The sequence below is a fragment of the Astatotilapia calliptera genome, chromosome 22 (genome assembly GCF_900246225.1).
Source record: "Astatotilapia calliptera chromosome 22, fAstCal1.2, whole genome shotgun sequence".
NCBI lineage: Eukaryota > Metazoa > Chordata > Actinopteri > Cichliformes > Cichlidae > Astatotilapia > Astatotilapia calliptera.
The window spans coordinates 2,260,340-2,287,460 of NC_039322.1; the positions used below are offsets into that span (position 1 = coordinate 2,260,340).

The following is a 27,121-nucleotide window of genomic DNA, read 5'->3' on the forward strand; positions in this document are numbered from 1 at the left end:
TTGTCCAGCAGATGTTGAAGGACCTCAGTCGCCTCAAAAAATAGAGACGACTCTGGCCCTTCCTGTAAAGTGCTGTGGTGTTTTTAGCCCAGTCCAGTTTATTGTCAATGTGTACTCCAAGGTATTTATAGTCCTCCACAATGTCAACACTGACCCCCTGGATTGAAACAGGGGTCAAGTGTTTCCTGGTCTTCCTGAAGTCCACGATCAGTTCCTTGGTCTTTGCCACGTTGAGCTGCAGATGATTCTGCTCACACCACGTGACAAAGGAGTCGACCACAGCCCGGTACTCTGTCTCATCATCCCTGCTGATGCATCCAACCACCGCAGAGTCATCAGAAAACTTCTGAAGATGGCAGGTCTCTGTGCAGTGGCTGAAGTCTGTGGTGTAGAGGGTGAAGAGGAAGGGGGAGAGGACAGTCCCCTGTGGTGCCCCTGTGTTGCTGATCACCTTGTCAGACACACACTGTGGGAGACGTACATATTGTGGTCTTCCTGTCAGGTAATCAACAATCCAGGACACCAGAGAAGCATCCACCTGCATCGCTGCTAACTTATCACCCAGGAGGGTCGGCCTGATGGTGTTGAAAGCACTGGAAAAGTCAAAAAACATGACCCTCACAGTGCTCGCCGGCTGGTCCAGGATGAGCCTTTCCAGGGTCTTCATGATGTGGGAGGTCAGTGCGACAGGTCTGTAATCCTGAGGTCACTGGGACGTGGCGTCTTTGGTGCAGGGATGAGGCATGATGTCTTCCACAGCACCGGGACCCTCAGACTCAGACTCAGCATGAACACTTGATGGAAGACTCCACAAAGCTGGGGGGCACAGGCCTTGAGGACGTGGGGACTCACTCCGTCTGGTCCAGCAGACTTGCCTGAGTGGAGTCTCCTTTCAAATGTGAACCTGCAGAAAACTCCTTCCTATCTACATTTTATTGGTAAGACTAAACAAAAATATAATGCTAACAACATTTCTACAACCATGTAGTGGGAAAAAGGGACAGCATGTGGTTTTTTATGATAAAATATCATAAAGCCTCTAGAAACCAAAGTCTTGAATTTTCATCACTAGGTTTATTTTAGTATATTTCATAATTTAATACCCATTTTAAGATAATAGACCAATAAGGAATGGGGTACCTTGGTGTGAAGACATGTCAGTTTAAAGTCATTATGCACCACAAATTTGAATGTAAACTCTATTGGATTTAGGTGGCATCCAAAAACTCGTGGTTGGGTGTCTCAACAATTAGACACAGGGGCTAAAGTTCTGTCATCACTTTGGTCAGCTGATCCTGTAAGTAGTCTACAAACTACGCTGGCTAATTAGTTTAATTCCAAACAGCTGCTGAGGTGGATGGAAGGGCCTCTGCTAATCTCTCCCGCCTGATTCAAATTAGTGCTATATGATTGGTTCTCAACCTGTTGTTTGTTTGCAAGCAACAGTGCGTGCTCTGCAGGCTGCTGGGTTGTGCTTTCTGAAAGATGGCCTCTGGACCTTGTGTGAGGTAAACTTGTTTTGTTCCATTTTAGCAAATCTGTTGATATGCTGACTTTGTTTAACACACATTGTATTTCCAGGGTGTTGTTGCTCTCACTGTTGGCCTTCAGCAAGCATGCTGAGGGTGAGTATTGATGTGTGCAAACTACATTATGCAATCACTAACCTGTTAGAGCACTGTCGATTTAATTTTCTCTTTGCAGCTCTTACTTACAGGAGGAGCTACTCCAGTGTCATTAAGCCTTATTTTGGGAAGCCTGAGGATTTTCCACACAATCAGTATCTTGTCTCCAGACATAAGAGCTATGCACAACCCCGAAGCTCTCTGGGTGTTTATGGGCCAGAAAATGGGTCACCTGAGAGTTCTTACCCCACTGCTGCAGGTCTGCCTGGTGGTGCTGGTGCTTCCTCTGGTAGGCCATTAAATGGTTACCTTCAACAAGAAAGCATGTCTAGCTACAGATCTGGCTCATCACAACCCCACAAACCATCATATTACCAGGGTGATACTGATGGTGCCCTCCAGTCCAAGGATGCCATGTGGGGTTTGGCACCATCCCAGAAAAGAAACTGGATTGACACAGGAATCGTCTCAAGTTATCCAATTGAGATGCGTTCTGTGCCCCAGCGGCCAAGTAATGAGCACCAGACCCAGCCACACGACAAGCAAGAACAGTTTAGCGATGAGTCCAGTATGTTTCAGTCTCGGCCCCAGCCTCGCCCGCTGCCCCAGCAGCCACGCTACGAGGCCAGCAAGCCCCAGGCCCGGCCTCGGCCAACGCCCCAGCAGCCACGCTACGAGGCCAGCAAGCCCCAGGCCCAGCCTTGGCCTTTCCCCCAGCAGCCACGCTACGAGGCCAGCAAGCCCCAGGCCCAGCCTTGGCCTTTCCCCCAGCAGCCACGCTACGAGGCCAGCAAGCCCCAGGCCCAGCCTTGGCCTTTCCCCCAGCAGCCACGCTACGAGGCCAGCAAGCCCCAGGCCCAGCCTTGGCCGTTCCCCCAGCAGCCACGCTACGAGGCCAGCAAGCTCCATGTCCAGGTACAACCCGAGCGTGAACAGTTGGGCGACGAGTCCAGTAAGTTTCAGCCTCGGCCAACGCCCCAGCAGCCACGCTACGAGGCCAGCAAGCCCCAGGCCCAGCCTCGGCCAACGCCCCAGCAGCCACGCTACGAGGCCAGCAAGCCCCAGGCCCAGCCTCGGCCAACGCCCCAGCAGCCACGCTACGAGGCCAGCAAGCCCCAGGCCCAGCCTCGGCCAACGCCCCAGCAGCCACGCTACGAGGCCAGCAAGCCCCAGGCCCAGCCTCGGCCAACGCCCCAGCAGCCACGCTACGAGGCCAGCAAGCCCCAGGCCCAGCCTCGGCCTTTCCCCCAGCAGCCACACTACGAAGTCAGCAAGCTCCAGGGCAGTGAAGCCAACTCTCCAAGTGGAGGTGTGCTGCAAACCAAATCTGGCATGTGGGACTTGGCTGACCCAAGAAGTTTCAGACCCATTCCAGTTTCATTAAGAAATCTCTACAGGTGGCCACAGCAACAGGCACCCATCTACAACAGATGTTAGCAATAGGTATTTCTGAATGGTTGTCTTTTATTTGTATTTGTTTTGTTTCTAAAAAGCTATAAAAACTCCATTTATTTTTCTCTCCTCAGGTTCTGGCCTCACCTGCAGTTCGTTCTGGCATGGCATCAGATTTTCTGAAATTAATAAAGTGCACAGAGCTGCAGTCCCTGGCTATTGTTAAAACCTCCTGTTTGTTCAGTTTTATGCATGCTCTCATGATAAACTGAGCTGCTCAGTAGATCTAGGTTTGTACTGTTGCTACCATAATGTTGCAGTATACAAACTGATGCACAAAAGGCACTTTTATTTCCCCCCTGAAATAGTTAAACATAAAATTCCTCTCAGGCCTTAAGCCCCAAAGATTGTAATTATCTTACAGTTGTGTAGCTTAGCAAAGCAAACCTGCTTAGCTTTAATGTTTCACCAAGTGTTCAGGGTTCACAACCACAATTTTCACTTCAAGAACAAGGGGTGGAAACATGGCAGTTTAATGCCTTCTATCAATGGCAAAAATTACAGTCCAGTCAGGACTACAACCAACCAGATGCTAAACAGAAAATGGTGGTAGTCTGCCAAGCAGGTGGTCACTATTAGGGATTAGCATAAACTAAGGCAATTCAAAGCACAAGCAGCGATTATAGCTTTGAAAGGTGTGGGTGTCTTGTTTTTGGGGCCCAGTTGTGAACTTTGATCATTCCTTCACCGTCAGTATCAGGTGTTGTCTTTTTGTGCCTTAAAAGTAAACTGTATTAACAGGCTCGGATTAAAGTGTTTTTATTCTGTAGAGAATATTCACTATTGCTTTGTCTTTGGACAAAAAGTCTTGAGTATTAATATACATATCTCATAGATGTATCATCAAATGCTACTTTCTTGTCTTTTCACTTTTCTGCTGCTTCTTGCTCAAACAGCATCCCACCCCTCCTCCTCTGATAGCTGTTATTAGCTTAGTCATCTCCAGTTTGGGGAGATAATGACAGTGCTGTTTTTTTGGACACTGACTTCCTGTGTGTGTGGTGTTTCTCCCTGTCATTAAGCAGCGAGTCTGTGTGGTCAAAATGACACAGCTTTGACTGCAGGAGACGCTTCACCATCCGATCCCAGCTCCAATGAACTCACTGTTGGTTTTCCATTTTCAGCTTTCGTAGTGTCTGTTGCTTGTTTGGGGGTTTTACCATCCTTTCCTTTACTCATAGATAGATAGATAGAGATATCATTTATTGTAAAACTTTTTATAGATATTTTGTAGCACACTGTTTACAGTACAGTGTTGTGGGCTTTGCTTTACATTCAATCAAAATGCACTTTAGTCAAAAGTGCATTGCAGTTCATCTGCAGTAACATATATTTGTTTTATGGATCTTTTACTCCCTCATTTATTTAAACAGTGTCAAATTGTAACAACAACCACTTCAAGGCGCTTTAAGTAGTAAGGTAGACCCTATAATACATACAGAGAAAAACCCAACAATTATGAGCCCCCTATGAACAAGCACTTTGATGACAGTGGGAAGGAAAAACTCCCTTTTAACAGGAAGAAACCTCCAGTCAGAAACTGCATGAAAGGCTACGGTTTGCAAGGCAGCAGATGTAAAGCAACCAAGGCAGATGCAGCTGCTTAAATCAAACTCTATTGAACAAAGTGTTTCAAAGATGATTAAAAAGCTAATAAAAGAAATGACATACTTCAATAACTGACATATAATTAACAACACAAATCAAATAAATTAATTACAAATTTGAATGAGTAAAACATTACAAAAAATTAATTGATAACAGTTAGAAAATAAAATAAGCTATAAAGAAAGATAACTTTAGATAAAATAGATTAAAAGGAGTACACCATGTACAAAGTGTGTATGAGTCCTGATCAGTGAATAAAATAACATAATCCAATGGTAAAGACTAGAAAACAGCCATCCCTGTGGTTTAAAGAAAACAAAATAAACTGGAAATAAGTTTGAATATTAGTCCAAACAGAATTTCTATAATGATCGATTCTTTCGATAGCAGATATTTATGTTTGTTAAGGTTCAAAAATTGAGGAAGGAGAGTACAAACCACCATGGTCCAGAAGCTCTTGGTCAAACAATGATTTTAATACACACGTGGGAAGATCGCTACAGACAGCAATTGATCTTCGACTTCCTCAAAGCATACACAGATTTTTATAGCATCAGGGTTTGATTTACTGACGCCCCCTTCATGCGTCACAGACAGGATATATACACATACGTCAATATCAAAACCACAACGACTTTTGACACAATTTAAAAGAACAATTGTCTTCTATCTTCATAACAGGTGCTTCCTGTCACTGCCGGATGCTCGCTTGTCATCTTGACACCTCAGCAGCAGTTCGGCGACAAACTGCTTTTTGCAATCCCAGCAAAACACAATTAAACTTTCATCTATAAATGATTCTCTCTAACTGAGTGTGTGTGTCTGTGTCTGTGTGCTAACCACAATTGCACCCTGTTTCACCTCGCTGACTAGCTCCTGACCTCTAACCAGACAGAGAGACAGAAACCACTCTCGTATATGTAATAATCGAACTGAAACTATGGATATATCATCTACTTAAAATAAATGTTTTAATCAAGAACCTCTACTAAAAGCTTAATAAAAGAATATAAACGTATAACAGAATCTTTTGAATAACCTAGGCTTTGCTTTCACTTCTGCAAACTCTCTGCAACTTCCTGTCAGCCTGCAACTTAGTCTTTCTGAAAGACACACACTGTTTAAACCTCTGAATGCAATATAAACTACAGATTATATTATTAATGCAATGGTACTGTTGATAATTATTTAACAATAGCAGTAAAATAATTTCCCTGCTCCACATATTCTAGAATCAGTTCTCGTACTTAAGTATAGATATTTTAGTAATTTGAGGTAAATTTGTAGTTTATCATTAACAAGAACAGTAACTATATTACTGGAATTGTCTAAATGACGGTAGGAACTACAACAGTCTGTTGCAGGGCAAACACAGAGAGAGAGAGAACCACTCACACTCACATTCACCCCTATGAGCAGCTTAGAATCACCAACTAACCTGACCCCACTCACTTCACGTTTTTCGACTGTGGGAGGAAGCCGGAGTATCCTGAGAGAACCCACACCAACATACCAACTCCGTGCAGAAAGGCCCTGGCCTGGATGAAATTCTAACCACCACACTAATGTTCAAATACCATTAAGAGCACTGCACACTGTGAGGCAACAGTGCTACTGCACCACCTGAATATCTAATCCAATAGTATTTTTTAACATCTGTTAGTTTCTTACTATTTCTTACTTTTTTCTTGAAGTTTCTTGAAGTTTGCAGCAGAATAGCTGTTTCCTCTGTTGGAAGAGGCGGCCATCTTGGAAAATGCTATCGCGTTAAAATTCTAGTGACTGACAGGATTTTTCAAATTAACGGCTCCAGAGAGACAAAGACACAAGATTGTAACAATTCTCTACTTCTCTAGTTGTGTAGTGTGTTCTCTCATAGAGTCCTCAGAGGTCAAAGAATATAAAACAGCTCACAGTAAGATGTAAAGACCAAACATGACTAAACATGACCCGTTATGGGTGGGTGGAGGTGAATGCTCTGTTCTTTCTGCTTCAGTATCTTGTCTTGATAGTTCAAACTACAGAAAACAGAATGCTCTTACAATCATCTCTACCAAGAGGTGATTGTAATGTTTGTTATGTGGTTACATGTAAGTGGATAATGTAATCCACTGTGTGTTGTTGCTTTTTCTCATACTGTTTTCTGCCAAAGCTTCACTGACTACATTTGACCATTAGATGTCCTCCAACCTCCATGAACACCAGAAGTCAGACGTCAGGGTGACGTTTACGGTGACACAGACAAAATAAATCACTGCACAAGACTTCAACTGACCAAACTTTCTTTGGTGTCCGGCTCATTTAAATTGTAGCAAACTTTAAAAATAAACTCATTTATGAACTTCACTTTGACAGTAATTTATACTTTTTTTATTATATTTTTATTGAAAAAAAAGGACTTGTTACAATAAAGTGCATTGATATTATTTAGTCGGAAAAAAAAGACTTTTTCTTAGTCCTTTTGTTTTACATTCAGGTAACAAAAAGTGATCTCGGTGCTTGACAGTGTTTACATAATCCAGCACGTTTAACTTATTTACATAAAGTACATTAGGTATAAATTATGAAGTAGATGGTCGACCTGACATTGTACAGTACATGGGAGATACACCAATTAAGAGCTGGTCTTATATTTCAAAAACCACCTTAAACCAATCAAGTGTTGGTGGAGTTGGATTTGACACTTCCTGGTTATTAATTTTTTGCTGGCTGCTAATAGCTCTTGTAAGAGCTTTGTGTCCCCTCCCCGGACCGAGCCAGCAACCAGGCCCAAGTACAAATTTACAAAATTAATATCAAATTTTATCTTAAAAACCTCACACAGAGTCTCATGAATTCCCAGCCAGTAATTATTTAAGTTAGGGCAGTCCCAAAAGATATGGGAATGATGTGCCTCTTCTGATCCACATCTTCTCCAGCATTCTGCTGTCCCATTTTTATATTTTGTTTGATGAGGGCTTTAGAAAAATCTAATAATGTTCTTCCAGCAGTGGTCTCTCCAATTAATGAACTTGTTGAGTACCAATGAAAATTACAAATCCTCTCCCAGTTCTCGTTTGTTTACCCATCCTTGATTCCAATTCCCATTTAATCTTAATATTTTGAGTAGTATCCTTCCTGGGCTGAAGAAGCACATCGTATAGTTTGGAGATTGCCTTTCTCAGAGAACCAACACATGCTCATTTAACTATCTTAAACATTTCTGACTCAACCGAGTTTGGGTTTGGGATATTGCAATGTTTGTTAAAATAATCCCGCGTTTGAAGGAACCTACTTGTCTTAGGCCAGTTCTTGTTTGTAAAGATTGAAAACTCTGTAGTGTCCCTTTATGTGTGAAGGGATGGAGTGTTGTTAGTCCACTCTCTATCCAGGACTGAAATCTGGTAAATAAATGATTCTGTTTAATAAATTATGCTCATGCTTCAACATTAATATCTTTTATGAAAAATGTGGGTTCACTGTGAATTTTCATTATTGCATTTTCTTTAATCTCCTTTTTGGCTGCTCTCGTTACTGTGAACATGCACATGCACTTATATTAATGCACATGTAAATGAATGTATGACGTGTATATATGAGTGTGTGGAACAATATGCAAACCAGGTTCACAGATGAAAACACTGAAACACACCTCACCTCACAGACTGAGCGTCAGACTGGTTCATGAGAAAAGAAAAGATGAAGATTCATCTTTGTGATTTTGTTTCCTGTAGATCCACGAAACACTCACTAGGGGGCGGTATAATTTTAAATATCTGTCCTACTCAGGTTTCTATTTCTTTAAATCACGAGCTCGTAATGAAATGAAACTTTACTGAGACTTTTATTGTTCAAGAACTCAGCTCAGTAGGTTATTATTTTGTGTGGCTGCATTTAGAAGTTTTGCATGAATGACAACTTCACTTGCAGACTGACAATAACCCAAATAAATATTTTAATGACTAATTCTTTTAAACATCCTGTTTTTACTCGTCTAGTTCTAGCAAACAAACCACAATTTACCTTCTTTAGATTTAAATGCTGGAAACAAAACATTTGTTTTACTGATATTATTTTTCTTTTACATGTTTGAACAGAACAGATTTTTCTGTAATGTTAAATACGGTCATTTTTCATATATTATTCCACTTAACAATAATTTAACTCTTTTGTAATCTGTAAAAAAAAAAGACTAAGTATCAATATGAAATAATTTAGACTGTTTGTTCTTTGTCAGAGAGCCATGCCTTTCTGTGACATTTCTTTTGCACATTTTATCTAATAAAATATTAATATCGCAGGCCTCGGCGTGTCTTTTGTTTAGAATGGCTTTGGTTGTCATACTTGAGCAGTTATTTGGGTCCTTTGTGTTTCTGTGTCACTAGCTTTATATTGTGCAGTCATTTCCCAGCGCTATCACAAAGACAACACCCTCATCTTTCCATTAAGAAAAAACCTTCCTGTGCTGAAGGCGGGGCCACGGGAACGCGCGTCCACGACCTTCCAAGCGCGCTCCCGGGCCGTGTCTCCTTCAGCTGTGTCAGAGGAGCAGGTTGGTGTGTGAGGTTGAGCTTCCCCGCTCTGGCGCGTCTCTGCTCCTCCGGCTGAAATGGGATTTGTGCGTTCCGAGTGGACACCGACCGGCTCCTGCGCTCCTGCTTCTGTCCGCCTTCTAGTCTCCTTCAGCCGGGGAAACCCTGCAGCGCAAGTGTGAGCGCTTACATCCGCACCGAACAGCGTCTCTCTCCCTCCCTGTGAAGCCCGTTTGTTTCCCGACGCTTCATTTATGGACTAAAGAAGCTCCGAGTGAGCGTGTTTGTAATTTCCGTTCACACAGCTGAAGATGGAGACGATGATGGAGAGGGAGTGCAGCGCGCTGGGGGGGCTTTTCCAGACTGTCATTGGAGACATGAAGGTAACGCGAAAAAGACGCGATTGTTCCACCTGATCCTGGTGGTTAACATCTGTGTTACACACATCTGATGTTTAAGGCAGGGCGGCTGCTGCAGAGGCTTCTGATCTGCAGACCCTGTTGCACAAAACCAGAGAAAAGCGTTCCGCCTGTGCTGGAGATTTTAGCGACATCATTAATTTTCTAATTAGCCCGAAGTGGGAGGTGAGCGCAGTCTGCTGGTTCTTAATGTTCAGCATCTGATCGCCTGCAGCTTTCTCCAGCAAATGACTGTAGCATGTAAACCAAGCTTCATCCCGGTAACCAAACACAGCTGCAGGCTACTAATGCATCGGAGGGATGAATGGCACTGTTGCAGTGACACTGCAGGAGATAAACACACAATGAAGTGCAAAATGCTCGGTGTCCTCCCCGAGCTTCACAGAAAAAATCACACTCCCGGGGTTTTGATTGCCACAGGGGTGCGACTGCTGGGATGGGCTGCTTTAACAAAACAAACAAACAAACAAAAAACATTTCAGATATATTTCTAAATCAATCTCGTCTGTAAGAGCTGCCAGAATTGTTGTGCCAGATAAAACATTTCAGTCTCAGGCATGAAATAGTGACAGAGCTCGATTTGTTGGAAATTCAACAGCTTTGCTCAAACCTTTTAAAAATGGCTGCTTTCATTTGTTCCAGCTTTTAAAATGTGAACATTTCTGCTTGTCTTTGTTCTAATTGTTGCTTTTAACTGGGTATTTATGGCTGAATTTTCCACCTTTCTGTGTCAAACACGTCATTGATTAATTGAGGAAATAAATGGCAGCTTAATGACAGTGAACTGAGTCATTAGCTGCATTTCCCTGAGCAAGAACACAATCAGTTATGGAGACCCGATGGCTGTAACTGGGGTGTTCTGTTGTAACGTTCGTGGGGCTTTAGTGTTTGCATGTCCACCAAACTGACCCATATTTAATTTGAATGGCAGGTTGTAACTGGCAGACACCCATCAATTGCCATACACATGTAGCACATACACTGTAGGAAAGACGCAAGCTACTCATGAGCAAATGGCAACGCAATCAGACAGCAACAAGCCATAATGACCGACACTAATATGAGCTGCCATATGTTAGCCAGAGGACAGAAGTAAATTAATAGCAGCACTTTGTGTAATAATCAGTATATGCAGATGAGAAGTGGTTAATTGTAGATGAACTCTGGTGACAAACCAGTAAAATAGCAGAAGTACGTTACAGAGAACTGACTTCCCATCAGCCCCTCCATCCTGGGTCCTGCTGCGCCAGGCTGGCTGTGGTTCAGGATTTATGAGTTTTATTGAGTCAGATTATCTCTTTGAGAAAAAGATCTGTTTTCCAAAATAGACCTGAAGACATGAAGCATTCAAATTCAAATTCAAATTTTTATTTGTCACGTACACAGTCATACACAGTACGATATGTAGTGAAATGCTTGGACAACTGCTCGTGACCTAAAGAAAACAAAAAAGGAAAAGGCTATGAATAAGATAGGAAATAAATATGAAAAATTAAAAAGGGTAAATTTAACTAGGAAGGAATAAAATATAAATTAAGGTTAAAAATGAAATAACTGTACAACACAAATTAGAATGAAGGGTAAATTTAACTGGGAAGAATAAGATAAAATATATAAATTAAAGTTGAAAATAAAATAACTGTACAACAAAATACACAATACACAATATAGAACTATATAAGAATGTATGAAGAAATCTAGATATAAATAAATATATACACAATAACAGCAGCTGTACAAGTATTAACTGGAAATGAAGAATATAGTGACCAGTGTTGTGCAAAAACAATGTCCAGAAAGTCCAGTGTGTGTGTAAGAACCATATGTGTGGGTCAGTACTGTGTGGTGGTGTGATTGAGAGACCGTATCGCCTGCGGGAAGAAGCTCCTCCTCAGTCTCTCTGTGTTGGTCTTCAGGGAGCGGAATCGCTTTCCTGACCTCAGCAGAGAGAACAGTCTGTTGTTGGGATGGCTGAGGTCCTTCACGATCTTCCTGGCCTTGGTCCAGCACCGCCTGCTGTAGATTGAGTGCAGGTCAGGGAGCTCGGAGCGGATGGTGCGCTCAGCTGACCGCACAACCCTCTGTAGAGCTCGTCTGTCCTGCATGGTGCTGTTCCCGAACCAGGTTAAGATGTTTCCCGTCAGGATGCTCTCTATGGTGCACGAGTAAAAGTTCCTGAGCACCTTGGAGGGCAGTTGGAAGTCTCTCAAGCGTCTGAGGTGGTAGAGACGCTGTCGGGCCTTTTTCACCACGGTGTTGATGTGACAGGACCATGACAGGTCCTGCGTGATGTGAACTCCGAGGTATTTGAAGCTGTCCACTCTCTCCACTGGGCACTCGTTGATGACGGGGGTCTGGTAGTTCCTCTCCTGCTTAGTGCTGAAGTCCACTATCAGCTCCTTTGTCTTTTCTGATAAACACACGGTGAGCGTGAGGACACGGCACAGCTAAGACCAGATATTAACAAAATGAGTTTTATTAACAAAGCCAGTTATGAGTCCAGCTAATATCTTCAGTCTGTTTTCATTCTATAGTTTGATGCTTATCTGAATTGGATGTTGAATATGGAGCTCCTGATGAGTCAAACTGTGTATTATTTTGTAAAAGTCAGCATCACTGTCTTTGGGTAAAGTAACAACAGGACAGTCAGAGGTAGAGTAAACAAACAAAGCCACAGATCTCAGTCTTTTCTACATTTAAAGGAACAGTTTATTTAAGAACTGAGGCATTTTTTTTGTAACCTTTGACAACACTCAGTAAATATTTGGCAACTTAGAAGACCTCCTGCTGTTATTTAGAAAGCCAAAGCTTAGGATTTCAGCTGCTTGGAGTCCTTCTTTTTTGTATTTTTGGTTCAGATGTTTTCACTGTGAGGCAAGTCTGGACTTCAGGATTCAGTTCAGTTTTATTTATAAAGCGCCAAATCACCACAGCAGTCGCCTCAAGCCGCTGACAGTATTAGGATGCTGTTGATTAACAACACTCGTTGTGTATTCTTTCCTTGTTGTTGTGCCAATACCTGTGCATATTATTCAGCATTAGTGGGGCCTTCACTGATGTGCAAGTTACAAGGAATTACCTCCAGTTTGTTCATGTAAGTAGGCAGTCTTCTTCTGGAGTCCCGCAGGGTTCTGTGCTAGGACCACGCTTCCTTTAGTTGCATTGTTATGCAGATGATACCCGACTCTATCTGTCCATGAAGCCAGATCAATTAGTTGAACTGCTGGAATGTTTTAAGGACCTGACTTCTAATTTCTCATTTCTAAATTGAGATAAACCTGAGTTTATTGTACTCATGATCTGATATTAATTGAGTGCTATAAAAATAAAACAGAAATAAATGACCTTTGTCACAGGTCATAATGCAGTGCTGTGGTGAAGATCAGAGATTTCTGCAGATTCTCTGATATAACTCACAAATTATTTACTTTATGTTACATTAAAACATGTTAACGATCGACTCTTAGCTTCTTAGGGAGGCTCCTTGGAAAGTAAATAAATAAAAGGAATTAATTGTGAGATATTTCACCAGATTTTTCAAATCTCATATTAAATTAAAAATGAGTCCATTCCATAGTTTTTATATTTGTAATGTTTTCAGTTTAATATGGCTTTTAAATGGTTTGTAACAAGTTGAAGTTTCTGTTTGTTAACATTTACAAGGTTTTCTGGTACAACATGTACGTCTTACCTTCCCCTACTGTAACAGTGAGGTCCTGGCCCCTTTGTAAATTAGTCTCTGGTTCACAAAGCTCTTTAATGCGGGGTTCACACTACACAATGCTGTTGTTTAAGAAGATGTCAGATCAGGTAATTAGAGTGGGAGACAAATGACAGACTATGCGTTGGTCCCCTGACAAGTCGTAGCTTGCACATTTTTCACAACCTGAGTGATATCACCAGAAAGTGGTGCCGGCGAAGCACCACAAAGATGGTGGCAAACGTGCTGTGTTGGCATGGAAAAGCGCTTTGGATGCCCGTAGTGTGGATATGTTTTAAAAGTCTGAAGCCAAATGTATTCTTAGGTCATGGTGAACAGTCCAAGGTGCAGCACTGATTGTTGTCAGCCATATGCTAGATTAGATAAAACGGTCATCAGTCGTTTACAGACCCGACTCCTGACATCTTCAGGCTGTTTTCCTGCTGATATCATGTAGCTGGGACCTGACCCAAGCCAATGAATCAATGCAATTGGTTGATTTATTTATTTTTTTCAATTAAGATTTGTAATGCACTGTTTTCCTGCAAAGGTTCTGACATCATGAGCACCTAATAATACACACGAAAGTTAAAAATACTTTATTCTCATTTTTATCTTAATTGCTGAATTATCGTCATCATCCACCGCCGTTTGGATCAGACATGTGAGTCACAGATGGTCAAAGGTTTCCTTTTGTTAGTGTAAATGTGTGTGGGTGGAAATGGCTTCCACTCTGTCAGTGGGGAGACGCCAGTCTCCTGCGTTTCATTGTCTTTTACATGCAGACGTTTTGTCTGCGTGTTTGTGTTTGTGGTGTGCCCGGCCTGATGAAAGCCTCCCGACTCCCTCTGTCATACTTTGTGTTAACATGTAAAGTGATCGCTTTTGTATTGCTTTTAAAGTGATGCTGGATTCCTGTCACCTGGTCCTCAAACATTTGGAAGCTTTGAAGGTTTCATGTTGTAAGTTCTTCCTCTTGTAAGAATGATTTTGATACACACCATGAAAGACTGACTGTTTACGGACTGCTGGGAAAAGCACATGTCGAGAACTTTTAGTGTGGTTTTACTTTTTCAGTTGTTCATGGCACTGTTTGGCTTTAGGTGTCATGTAACTGCGCTCATGAGATTGACCTCCTACCCTCATTTTATTAAGATGAGGGCATAAAACAAGCATTGTGGCCTCTTTTCACTTCACTCATATCCTCCCTTCAAAATATTTCACGCTCAGTTTGTTATGATGTGCTTAGCATGTTGTGTACATGCAAAAGGTTTCCTGCATCGTGCTGTATGAATGTGAGGGTGTTTGGCAGCGTGCAGTCCATCATCTCCACATCACTGTGCTGTTTAAATGGAAGCAGACACATAACTGTTGATCCGTTTAAGTGGAACCGATCTGGATGTTTTTCCCTGGAGGAGAAACGGCTTCATCCTCTCATACTGTGAGCTGCTTGACTCTGAGCTGCGTGTGCCTTTAAACTTTCATTGTGCGTTCGCATTATGAACGGACAGTGAACTGTGGGTTTAGATAGTTTCTTTGACGTGCTTCGTGCAGCATATTTATGGTGTTAAAGATGGATTAAGCCTGATTTGTCTGATTTTTCTCTGGGTACTCCAGCTTCCTCCCACAGTCCAAGTACATGCAGTTAGTGGGGTTGGGTTAATTGATGCTTCTAAGTTGTCCATAGGTGTAAATGTTAATGTGAATGGTTGTCTGTCTTTATGTGTTAGCCCTGTTATAGATTGGCGAGCTGTCCAGCGTGGGACATTTACCCCGCCACCCTGAAGTGGATGGATTGTATAAGAGAGACAAAGATGTGTGTTAGCATCTAGCAGACATAAATGTCCCAAACTTCTGTTTGAATGCTTTGTTGTTGTACTTCTGTAGTGTGTGAATCAAGCGTTGTGGGATGTGCACTGTGCCTTTTGGAGGTTGTTGACGTAGCTCCTTTGTAGATACTAAACTGCTCTTACTCTCAGACATGCCCAGGATTGCCTCATTGTATAGCATTGATCTTACCTTATGACATTTTTATATCATGTAAAAATTTTTACCAGTATTTTCATGCATATTGTGGTACATCACAGACCTAATGACACCAAACCAACACAAAAGACAAACAATGTAACTAGCTAGCAGTAGTGTTTCCATCAGCTGTGGTAACATAACTTCTGCTGGTTGGAAATAAGCTTGTAATCCTTTTCCTACATTTTGCTTCCAATGAGGCAGCTATTGAGGGTAAGCATGAACGCATGAACGTGCTTATATGCTCAAAGCAGCGAGTATTGAGGAAGTATGTGATTTAAAATGCAGCAGGTTCTTTGTCTGTCTAATGAATATGCTCCATTATTTGCTTTGTATACACTCGCTGAGCCCGTCTGTGGTTGTTTGCTGGAAATGATGGGTTGTTTTTAATATGTGGGTAGAGGAGAGACTCAGTCATGCAGCCTGAATGAAAAGTAAAGGAAGTCAGAAAGAACGCGGAGCTCCAGAGTAATGTGACCGTTTTCCACTTTTTAATGCCAAACAATTTATTTACATTGGATGTCAGATGAATATCATCCTTTCTAAACAAAACTGATCAACTCTATGTTCACATAAACCAAAGCAATACTAATAAAATGAAGATGGTTAAATCTTGTTTTGTCTGAAGAATCTTAAATAAGAGCACAGTTGTATAAAACACAAGTAATCAAAGTGGTTTTTACTGATTAAGCTACTAGATCGAAGTATTTCATGTTAAAACTCCTGTTAGGTTAGCTGATGGTTTTAAATCCCTGACAGCAGTGAGCTTCCCAAACAGGATAATGCAGATCCAAGCCCACAGGAGCAGCTCATAGGGCAGAAGAAGACTTTGACCGAGCCTCCAGGAGTTTCCTCCTGCGTGTCTTTTTAATAAATGGATGTGAGTCAATCCGGGACATTCTTTAAAAAGGACGTCAGACATTAATGAGAGTGCAAGGCCATTATCAACTCATTAGTTTCCCCTCCATCTCATTTTGAAGTTGCTGCTAACGTGTTTTACAGCATTTACCTCAGCGCAGCAATTAAACAAGACGGGCACATAAAGAAACAAACTGGAGCCATTAGACCACTGGGTGGGGACATATTAGGGATATGTGGGTGTGTGTGACGCATAAAGTATATGAGTGCATTTATATATATTTGTTAAGTCAGACATCAAATGAAAGATCGGACAAAAAATAAATGCTATAAAATAATCCTTATCCTCCTATATACTGTAGATATAAACATGCATGCTTACATCCGTACCCACACCTACATCTATAAATGTAAATATTCAGGAATATTATATATATGCATAATGTCATGATTAATCACTCCCAGACTTAATCAGACGGAGCCGATCCAGAGCGGGACAAAAAAACAGACCTCGAGGAGGGAGTCGGTTTTATCAGGTGGAAAATGGTCGATTCATTTTGGCATTGTATGTTATAGAAGAAGTCAGCGACCTGGTGACCTGTGCATGCTGCCCACCCCCTGTGGTTCCCAAATCAGTCCTGACTCAGTGACCTTTAATCGGGTTGAAACAGAGGTGGTTGGTCGTTTGGTTTGGTACCTGCGTGGCACTTTTCTACTCAGCCGAGCGCTCACCCAGTCACACACACATTCATTCAGTGCTTTGATCTAACATGATTTCTAACATTCACACTGCAAGCAATTCATTAGGAGCAACTTGAGCTTCAGTATCTTTCCTGAGGGTATTTCAGCATGCGGACTTGAGGAATCTGGGATTAATCCATTGACTTTCCAGTTGGTAGACGACCCATTCCTGAGCTAGAGTCACCCCAAGTTTGGTGTGCATGTGTGTATATTTGTTCACCAAAGATATATGAGGTAGTACTCCTGTTCGAAAGATGTCCCGTGAACGATTACACCAGAACCAGCAGCAGGTGAGGAGTGTGCTTCTGTCCCGTGATCACGGAGGTTGGACCCGCTGCAGTCCAGGGCGATGGAGTTGGAATTCATTGGGCTGATTACTCAGTTATATAAACTTTAAGAAGTAAAACCTTTAAGACAGTCGTTCGCATACACAAACGCACACACGCACTGATTAGCAAGTAGACACAACTCTCTCCACCCAACAACCTCAGATAAACTAAGACTGAACATTAATGTTGTGATGACATCAGTGTGTAAAGTGTTTTTTGCTACTAAACAACAAGGCTTTCATGTGTGAGAGAGGGAGTGTAAGTAATGGACATGAGCACATTCGCTTGATGCTAATTGCCATTTGTCTTGAACTGAAGCCTTAATCACCTCAGACCTATAATAAGCCTGGTCTCTTTCTGCAGCGGGCTGCTGGTTAGACTGGTCTGTGAGTCAGGATTGTCATGGAAACATCACGGACAAAGCTGCAGCATTGACTTTGGTTCTTTGGCCAAATGGGTCACTTTGTTTTATTGTAGTGGTGCTGACATTGACTCGTGGGGAGTGAACTCTTGGCTGGCATCTGATTTAATTAAATGTAGGTACTACTACTGAAAATCAGCATAATAAAAACATATAAACAGCAGTAGCAGCACCCTTTGTGCTTATCCTGTAACACAGAAATGAAAGACACTCATTTGCTTTTGTATTTTTCGGAGACTTGAAGAAGATCGAATCAGTGTGGCACATATATTGTGTGCAGATGCAAATCTGCTACCACCTGCCAGCGTAACGTTAACAAAGGAAATTAGGGCTGACATATCCACCATACAGTATTCAATTCAGTTTTATTCATACAGCACCAAATCATAACAAGAGTCTCCTCAAGGCGCTTTGTATTGTAAGGTAGGTCCTACAATAATACATTCAGAGAAAAACCCAACAATCATATGACCCCCTATGAGCAAGCACTTTGGCAACAGTGGGAAGGAAAAACTCCCTTTTAACAGGAAGAAACCTCCAGCAGAACCAGGCTCAGGGAGGGGCGGGGCCATCTGCTGTGATTGGTTGGGGAGAGAGAAGGAAGACAGGATAAAGGCTGTATCCCAATTCAGGGTCTGCAGCCTTAAAGTACGCAGCCTTAATGGTCCACCAGGGCCGCGTACTCAAAGACCGCTAAGGCCGGAAGTGCGAGGCTTGTGAAATGGGACGGTCTAGCCTCTGTTGCGCTGCCCAGGTTGCCTAGCAACCATGATACTAACAGCTGGAAACGTGTCATACAGCTGTGTTTGACAGAAATGAAGGAGAAAATCTTTTGTTCATTTGTTTGTTTCTACATGAGCTTTGATCATTCTCTGTAAGATTAAGCTCAGCTATTGAACGGCGTATATTTTAAAGTAAAGGCTTTAAAACCAAGTTAGTACAAACGTCACTAATGTCACATGACTTTGCAGACATGTGGCCAACAGGAATGTTTAATGTTCTTCGTTATTAAACATTTGCACATAAATAAGTGACATAATATTCAGTACTTACTTAAAGTTTACTCTTCGGGCGCCCCTCAGCCGCCGTTTTTTTTTTTTTTTTTTTCAGGCAAAATTATCGACACCCACCGCCATGCTATGCATTATGGGATATGTTGGGCCACGAAGTCTACACTGCCACAGCCTTAAAATTCAGGGAAATGAAGGACGCATTTGAGGGCCGCATTTCGAGCAGCCTTTGAATTGGGACAGCCTTCGTCGCGCCGCTGTGACGTAATCGGCCTTGAAATGCGGCCTTTAAGGCTGCAGACCCTGAATTGGGATGCAGCCAAAGACATGTTGTGGAAGATTGGTTGGTTGTCCAGTTTGTGCCTGTATAAAATGATATAAATGCAGAGAAACATGTCTGAGGTAATTTTGCAGTAGTGTCATCAGAAAGAACTCAGTCACCTGCAGCGTGTGTTGCAGAGACTGAATTAAAGTTGCGATTAACATTTTGTGCAGTCTGTATGTGAAGGATGGGCATAACTTCCAATTTGACATAAACACCTTAAACCTCCATTTTTTATTTTTTTTTTATTTTTTTTTTTACATTTTTTTTATTTTTTTTATTTTTTGTAATAGCCGGTTTAGGACAACTCCCAGATACAGAAAGATATCTGGGAGTTGTTGTGTAGACATCTATGGATAAATTAACTGAGCTCTCACTTGATTTATGACCTCAGCAATCAGGCTGATGAGCATTAATTCCACCTGTTTTTGAAGAAACATAGATTCAGAACTGGGGAAAAACCAGCTTATTCTCAGTAGCTAATAGCTTGAAATTTAAGTCTTTAGCCAATAAGCGCGCAACGTCCCTCAGGTTCACAGTTTGATAGGTCTGTTGGGCGGATCGATGTTTATCTAGCTTTCAGCATAAAGAAATATCTATTAGGTGAAGCAACCTTGTGTTTTCTGTCATCTACCTGCCTGATATTTCGCCTGTATGATGTCCCCAGTTTAAATTGTGAGTGATCTCTGTGGACGAGGTAGCAGTCCTTACACAGAAACATTAAAGAAGCAGAAAGACTCAAGCAAGGATTGTATGGTTTGAAGCTCTTGCAGGTGTTCACAGAGCCATACAAAAAACAGAGGGATGGATTCCTGAAGGACCAGCATGCTGCTGCCACCTTTGGTTGTTGCCACGGTGACAATTTATGTCGTCAGTGACTGATGGATGCAGCGACCCTGGCCTCGCCTGTGTGTCCAAGAGGAGATAGAGAGAATGCAATGAGGTGTGGGCGTGTGTGCGTGCACAGCGTTAGAGAGAGGAAAGGATGAATGAGTAGGAAAGAGCTGGAAGAGGACATGACAGTGCATATGATAAATGTGTGTGTGACGAGGGGGGGGGGGGGGTGAGGAAGAGGGGGAGAAAGGGAGGAAATATGCAGGTGTTGAATATGGATGAAAGGAAACAAAGAAAACAAACATGTGACACAGAAACTGTGTGTGAGATTGGGTGAGGATGCACGCACATGTGATCCTCCCCTCCTCACACGCATCCTTCTCTGTGTGAAGCCCCTCTGCAGCCACCGGTGCTCCGGCAGCAGGGTTGCCATGGTAATGTAATCCAGGCAATGACGCTCGGCATCTCTCTCACAATCAGAGGAAGGCTGAACACACCCAGCTCAGCTGCACCGTGAGAAGAGCAGTGGGAGCAAAAAAAGGAGGGGGGGGGGCAGCACCCACAAAGTGCAGACGAGAGGTGGAGGCGTGCCGGCTCTCCACAGGATCACAGGGTGGAAACGTTCACGGTCTTTATGTACGGCTCCTGTGCCGTGCATTCGTTTAGTCAGTTATTGGACGTTCTGGCTCATTCGGACCACTTCCTGTGCAGAAGTAAGCGACACCGTCTTAAAGCCTTGTGTTGCCTTCCTAATGATGGAGGTCAGATAGAAGCAGTCTGTAAAAACACAAGACACATGAACCATTGAGTCAAATGTACCAAATCTATAAAATGAAATTCAAAAAATGAGAATAGAGTTTACATTGTTGGTAGTTTTGCTGTATTTTGGACTGCAGTGTTCCCCTGTGGAGATCCTTCGGGTTAGTGCAATCAAAAATAGTGAAAGAACCAAATACGTTTTGTATGGGTTCAGGTCGCCCGACACTTTAATGAAGTCTGGGATAAAAGCTTAGTGGCTGAAGGTGTGTGCATACCTTTCTTGTATATTTTACTACATTGTGATACTAATAATGCACTATGCAATGATAAAGCATCACAACATAATATATCAGTAGGATTTTGAAATTTGGTGACAGTATTCTGTCTAGACAACCAAACCCTGTGAGGGAAGACGGCTCAGATCTGTCGCTGCAGTTTAAAAAGAAAGAAGCTCCACCCATCCTGAAGGCATCAGGAGACTCCTCCTGACATTAGAAGCGTAGCCTGGTTTGTCTCGCTGTGGTTGGCTGCAGTGGCTCGGTGTTTCCCTCCATGCGGCCTACTTTCTGAACACGCATCCGTCGCAGCGACTGGCTGCTCAGTCCTGCTACACCCAGGCAGCAGACCTACTGTATTTGCATGCCTGGGGGCGCTTGTTTGGCCTCCTCCTAGATGGGTGGGTGGTTGGAGGGAGATATGGATCGGTCGTATTGATCTGTCTCCTTGTTGTCTGTTTGTTAACTGCTGTGTCTGATTCTCAGGATTTATGTGTTTGGAACCTGAAGAGGCGTGCGTGGGTTTTGAGTTTGGTTGAGTTATCTGTATATTTATATTTAACAGATAACCCAGACTGTGGGACCTTTGGGTGAAGAACAACTGTATGATAATGAGTATGTCTGCAATAGAGATCTCATTAATCTCATCCCCATCATTTCTATTGACACACTGACCTGATACGTTGGGTTTATAGCACTGCTGTCTCTGGCTTTAAGTGATGATTGGTCTTAATTGAATGCGTTTCTTTTGTCAAAGCTTCATTTTTTTTAAATTAAAGCTGCAAAATGTAAGACAAAAAATCTTCCCCACATTTTTTGCTTTCACTGATATAAAACTGTGGATTATTTGATATTTTCCTCATAATTTTCTTTCTTTTTCCTTCAGGGCAGTTACCCCGTCTGGGATGACTTCATCAGCAAGGCCAGCAAACTACAGTCACAGCTAAGGTAAAAATGCTTATTACATGTCGTAACATGTTTATTTACAAAAGACCAAATAAAGGGTTTAAAAATGACTTACTTGAGGGGAAAAGAAGAGCGAGAGGTTGAGCCACTGGCATAGGCCCGGCCCACATCTTCAGACGCCCCGAGTCTGTCATCAGAGACGGCACCTAGAACTCAGAGACGCAGATCACACAGGAGCCGAGCAATGACAGGAGACGGGGTGACACACAGCAGGAGATTGAAGGGTTTTCTCCAGCCTGGCTCCTGTAACGACAGCATCAAAGAACTGAAAATAACACGCAAGCGAACAAGTGAAGAAAACACAAATATACAAAAAACGCACCAGAGACAAAAAGTAAAAAATAAAGCAGGAAATCCTGCAAAACATGCAAGTCTCAATTCATGCAATCATGCAATAAAGTGCAGAGTACTGATGAATGTGTCACTATCTTATCTGTTCAACGTGTTTGATCAGCTTCCTGAAAACAGCGATTGTGTTCAGTGCAGAAGTTGCTCTTGTTGTGTTGCTCTGAGAGCATTTACACGAACTTTCTCAGAATCGGTCCAGTAGCACCAAACTGTGGCTTCTCATTGGTTTATGAAGAAGGTTATTTAGTTTCAGAAATGCAAAACTTTTGGGTCTCTGTATCCTCATTGAGCTGTTTTATATTGATTATTTATACATAGAGAATCATATTCATTGCTGTTTTAACCTTAAGATAAAAGGAAGCGTACCCACATCCTGAGAGTGTGCATAACCTGAGCTCCTGAACATCCAATCAGTCTGCTTCATTAGGTGTCTAAATGTCAGGCTCACCTCTCCTGTCACCTCATCCCTGACGTCCTGACACGCACGCACGGCTGAAGGTTGCCACCATCAATAGAAACATGTACACACACAGACCACAAAAACCACACACTTGAGCCTTGACAAAGTCTCCACACGTACATGTTTACTCACTTACACTTTTCAGCCATTAACCAACCAGCAATGACTGCCTTCACATACACTGTGTGTACACACACACACACACACACACACACACACACACACACACACACACACACAAACAACTCAATTAACCTTCTGTGGCTGACAGAGATTAATGATGCCACCATAAAGTCATTATCAGCGAGATGGATCAGCACTGAGCCTCCAGAGATTCTGTCCTGGGACAGAGGTCATCAGAGGTCAAAGCTGATTGCTAATGACTCGATCCTTCGTCCTCTTCCTCACCCTGCATCTATTCTGTGGGGGGATTGTCTCAGTGTTTCAAAGGTGCAGAATTATGAATTTGCACATTTGAAATAGTTTCTCTCCCTGATGATGAGTCAGAGCATATGTCGCATTTTAAGACTGATTACTTGAGTTCAAAGTGCTGCGCCTGATTTGAATTTAGAAAGACGGGGAGCTTTGTTGCTACAGATCAGCTGAGTGATGACATGATATTAAAAACACAAAGAACAAATCAAATGAGTTTAACATAATTTTTTTCCAATAAAAAATTAAAAAGCCATCAAGAAAGAATTAATGAATAGAAACGTCTTTTTCTGTGTTTCTACTTCCTGTTTTGTGTCTTTCAGGACGACGGTTGTCGCTGTAGCAGCCTTCCTGGATGCCTTTCAGAAGGTGGCCGACCTGGCAACTAACAGCCGAGGTAAGATGGGGACGAGGTGCAGCCCTTATGGGGACCAAAGTCCTGGTCCTGGTAGCAGGCACACTGTCAGGAGGATAGTACTTAAAGAATCGAGTGAACAGAGTCAGGTGCAGCTGCTGGTTATCGTAGTAAAGATGTCGGTAAGAGTACTGGTCGTATTTCTTACCGTATCCATTAGCTATTTGTTCAGTTCTCTGACATTCATCATTGTGGCTCTTTGGGGCCTTTAATCAAACCATAATGTTGTTAGAGAGCACAGTGCAGATATAACCTGCAGGGAACAGGGTGTGCTTGTAGAAGGACTGACAGCAGCAGCTTTGGCTTGTTGCATATAAAAGAGAGACGAGTGCAGTGGATGCTGTTTTATATGTACGGTCATCTGGACCAAGTGATGCTTACTATCATATTATGTGTTGTGTTTGTAATTTCTGCTGTGCCTCTTGGTCAGGTCTGTCCTGAAAAAGAGATTTCAATCTTAAATGTGCACGTGCTGTTTCCGGACTTTTCATTTGCATTTAGCTACAAGAAGACGCATCCTTATGCAGTGGTTATACAGCTGAAGGTGCACAGCATGAGCATCAGATGAATCCTTTGGGTTGGATTAAACGCCGTGTTCTCATCTACTTTCATTATTACTGAGGCCCCACAGTGGCGTGTTGTATCCTCAGCTTTATTTATGGAGTGGAGAGTGACGTATTGCAACCTTTTCATGGTGACACGAGTTTCTCTCATCAGGACGAAGGTTTAAAGCCGCCTTTGTGAACTTTCCTACCTGGAGATCTTTCACCTTCGAGCATATGTTGGTCCAAGAAATCCAGGCGATATGACGTGTGTGTGTGTGTGTTGCTTGTAATGCTGCATGAGCTTTGATTCTTATTGTTGTTGCTGCTGTTGTTATGGAGCATTCTGTTGTTAGTGTGTTGTGATGCCTTCTCGGTTGCGTTTACCTGACAGTTACCACAAGAACACAAATGAAATTTCCAAGAGGACAATAAAATCTTACTTTATTTATTGGCTGTTTGTCAGCCAAGAGGAATCAAACAGGAGAAGCCTGGTTTTTCAGTCAAAATGTTGTTGTTATATATGAAATGCATCCGTGCTTAGTGGGTTATTATTGTAGACGCAGAGGTGTCCGGCACAGAGTCCACAGAGAAGAGCAAAAGGCTAGTGATGTAAAAGCCGCAGCAACACTTGGAATATAAAGAAGAGCTGCATTGTTTTTAAATAAATCAAATAAAAATGGATGAAAGGCGGGGAGCTGGGACCAGGACAGGGCCCTGAGAGGTCGTAGGTTTTCTTTAAACATAGTTAAAGACTCACACTTTCTCAGCAGCTCGGAGCATGAAAGCTAAAAACTGCTTAGCCAAAAGTTTTTGTCCAGCAACAACTAAAAGAGGAGCCGAGAGCGAGAGTCCAGGTTCACAGCAGACGAGTGGGCCGCTGCGAGACCACTAAAGTGCTTTAAAGAAGAGCGAAAGACAGGAAGCGAAACATTTCCCGGGGCTTTATGAATCTGCTTATGCTTGCACAGAGATGAGAGGAAAAAAGGGAGAGAAGATGGAGAGGAATCACAGAAAGAGCTGAGCTGAAAGTGGAAACACTCCCACGCACACAGCCTTCATTACTGCTCTCAGGAAGCATTCAGCTGACACACAGCTGCTCCAGAGGGCGACCATCAAGGTGTCTGTGTGAGAACTCCTAGAGATGTTTGTTAAAGTCTGATTGGTGATTAAGTTCGTCAACACTTTGGTTGTTCTTGTTTTACTCATCAACCACTGAAGTATCTCTGAAGTGTCAGCAGAATGTAAAGTCCTCAGCAGCTTAAACAGCAACAAGTCTGACTGCAAACTTAGGAAAAGAGCCGGAGAAATAAAAGCATCCTGAAGCTTCAGATTTATTCTTCCTCAGTCAACAAACTGCAGGAGGTCCCAGCATTCTGTGCTGCTGTTTTTGAAGCTGGCTGCACGCTTTCTATTGATTTTTACTTTTCTGCTATTGACAAATGATCAGAGGCTGCTGTCTTCATGATCACTGGACTGTAACATCAATGGTGGTTGCTTCCTGGATTGATTAAGTGAAGGAGGCGGCCTTTATGGGCACGTTTGTGAGATTGTGTGTGTATACCATGCTTTCTAGTTTTCTTGTTCAGCACGACTCTTTATTGTTGTCGTTCTGAGGAGATCCATCTCTGTTCAAAAGTCTCGAGTCCAGCGATTTATTTATATTTTGCTTCCAGTGAGCCAGACTACTTTAGGTCAGGAGAGAGGCGTGGCCATGATGGTCTACAGCGTGTGTAAAATGCGGTGGAGGCTGTGTCATGATGGGGCTGCGTTTAATCTAGTGGTGTTGGAGATTTTCAAAACGGGATGAAATTATGAATGCTAAAGTACCGCACGTAAGGTTGTTAGAATTCTACAAACTCGGTTCTTGCCTTCATGTTTGCACTTAATAATCCACTTCTCATTTGAAAGTTGGTTCAAGACTTTTGCACAGTTCTGTGTGTGTCTGTGTGTATTTATGCATCCTTAGGGCTGGATGCCGGCCAGCTTCCTGTTGAGGCGACTCGCTGTCATAATGACAACAGTAGCAGAGGAAACGATCAGTCACTGTCTTGATGATTCAGGCACTCTGTACGTGTGTGTGTGTGTGTGTGTGTGTGTGTGTGTGTGTGTGTGTGTGTGTGTGTGTGTGTGCGCGCGCGCGCGCGCATGCGTGTACACCTGGAGCTACATGTTGAATTATTGGTAACTGTTGGGGCAGTTAGGTTTGTAGAGCCCCGCCTCGCAACCTCAGACTTCAGCATCCACAGCTGGTTTCATATATTTTATACTGAACATATATTAACACGGTGTCTTTCTGACAGGTGATGATAATTATCACAGCTAGGCTCTGTGGCCCCGTCAGGCAGCGCCTGGTCTGCAGCCGCTGCTTTCCCCAATGTGGCTGTAGCATCAAATACATCACATTAAGTTATTTTTGTTTTTGAAATATATCTCTAAACTTAAATTGAATGAAATAAAAGCATTTGTTGGTAGAACTAGCTTAGCACATCTTCGGGTTGTTCTATTTTTTCCCCACACCCACACAATGGCTCTGTTTGAGGTTTAAGACTCGTTTTTATTGTTGAGGTCATGTTTCTGTGCGTCATGTGACTCACTGATAAAGACAAATGCATTTAACATGGGATATACAGGTTTTCTCCAAACCTCTGTAACATGTCCAAAAATAGAACGAGCATGGAAAAAAGGAAATTGTTTTGTGGTTGAACTAATGCCAAACGTATAAGCCTAATAGTCATTAGGGCCTAGTGTGTTAATGCGTTATTTTATTGTTATCATTGTAAATCTTACTAAATGAAATGATGTGTGATGAGGAGCATTATAAAGAATCAGGAAGAACAGCTTTCATGTTGGTTTTAATCTTTAATGGAAGCTGCAGTGATCCTGCTCTGATAGCTGTGATTTATTGAAATGAACTCTTGGTCCTATCGATATTCCCAGCTTCACCCTTATCCCCTGCATTTCTAGATTAATGGAGACACATGGATAGAAGAGGGGTGAAATTAGAGGAATAGATGGAAGCTGTGTTCAACCAAGGCGAGTACGGATTGTAATTTGGGGAAAATTACA

The 27,121-nt window shown here is 42.5% G+C and overlaps 2 protein-coding genes across 7 annotated transcripts in view; both read left to right on the top strand.

The window, feature by feature from the left end:
• Positions 1 to 1,416: 1,416 nt before the first annotated feature.
• LOC113015304 (pollen-specific leucine-rich repeat extensin-like protein 1) lies at positions 1,417 to 3,818 on the top strand. Of its 5 annotated transcripts, none has more exons than XM_026157271.1 (5): positions 1,417 to 1,508; positions 1,582 to 1,625; positions 1,705 to 2,585; positions 2,856 to 3,068; positions 3,152 to 3,818. In XM_026157271.1, exons 1-4 carry the CDS (start codon positions 1,486 to 1,488, stop codon positions 3,060 to 3,062), a joined length of 1,155 nt encoding a protein of 384 aa, XP_026013056.1. In that variant the 5' UTR covers positions 1,417 to 1,485; the 3' UTR covers positions 3,063 to 3,068; positions 3,152 to 3,818. The 5 variants fall into 5 exon arrangements, with proteins under 5 accessions (XP_026013056.1, XP_026013053.1, XP_026013054.1 ...); XM_026157268.1 differs by having other exon boundaries at positions 1,420 to 1,508; positions 1,705 to 2,798; positions 2,853 to 3,068; XM_026157269.1 differs by having other exon boundaries at positions 1,421 to 1,508; positions 1,705 to 2,480; positions 2,637 to 3,068.
• A 5,187-nt stretch (positions 3,819 to 9,005) lies between these two features.
• Positions 9,006 to 27,121, top strand: part of LOC113014793 (MTSS I-BAR domain containing 1) — a 69,477-nt gene continuing 51,361 nt past the window's right edge. Inside the window, exons 1-3 of one of the 2 annotated variants that reach the window (XM_026156526.1) lie at positions 9,006 to 9,579; positions 21,776 to 21,837; positions 23,419 to 23,492. In XM_026156526.1, the coding sequence (XP_026012311.1) occupies positions 9,508 to 9,579; positions 21,776 to 21,837; positions 23,419 to 23,492 (208 nt within the window). In that variant the 5' untranslated portion in view covers positions 9,006 to 9,507. The remainder of the gene's footprint in view (positions 9,580 to 21,775; positions 21,838 to 23,418; positions 23,493 to 27,121) is intronic. The other variant, XM_026156527.1, reaches the window with a different exon arrangement.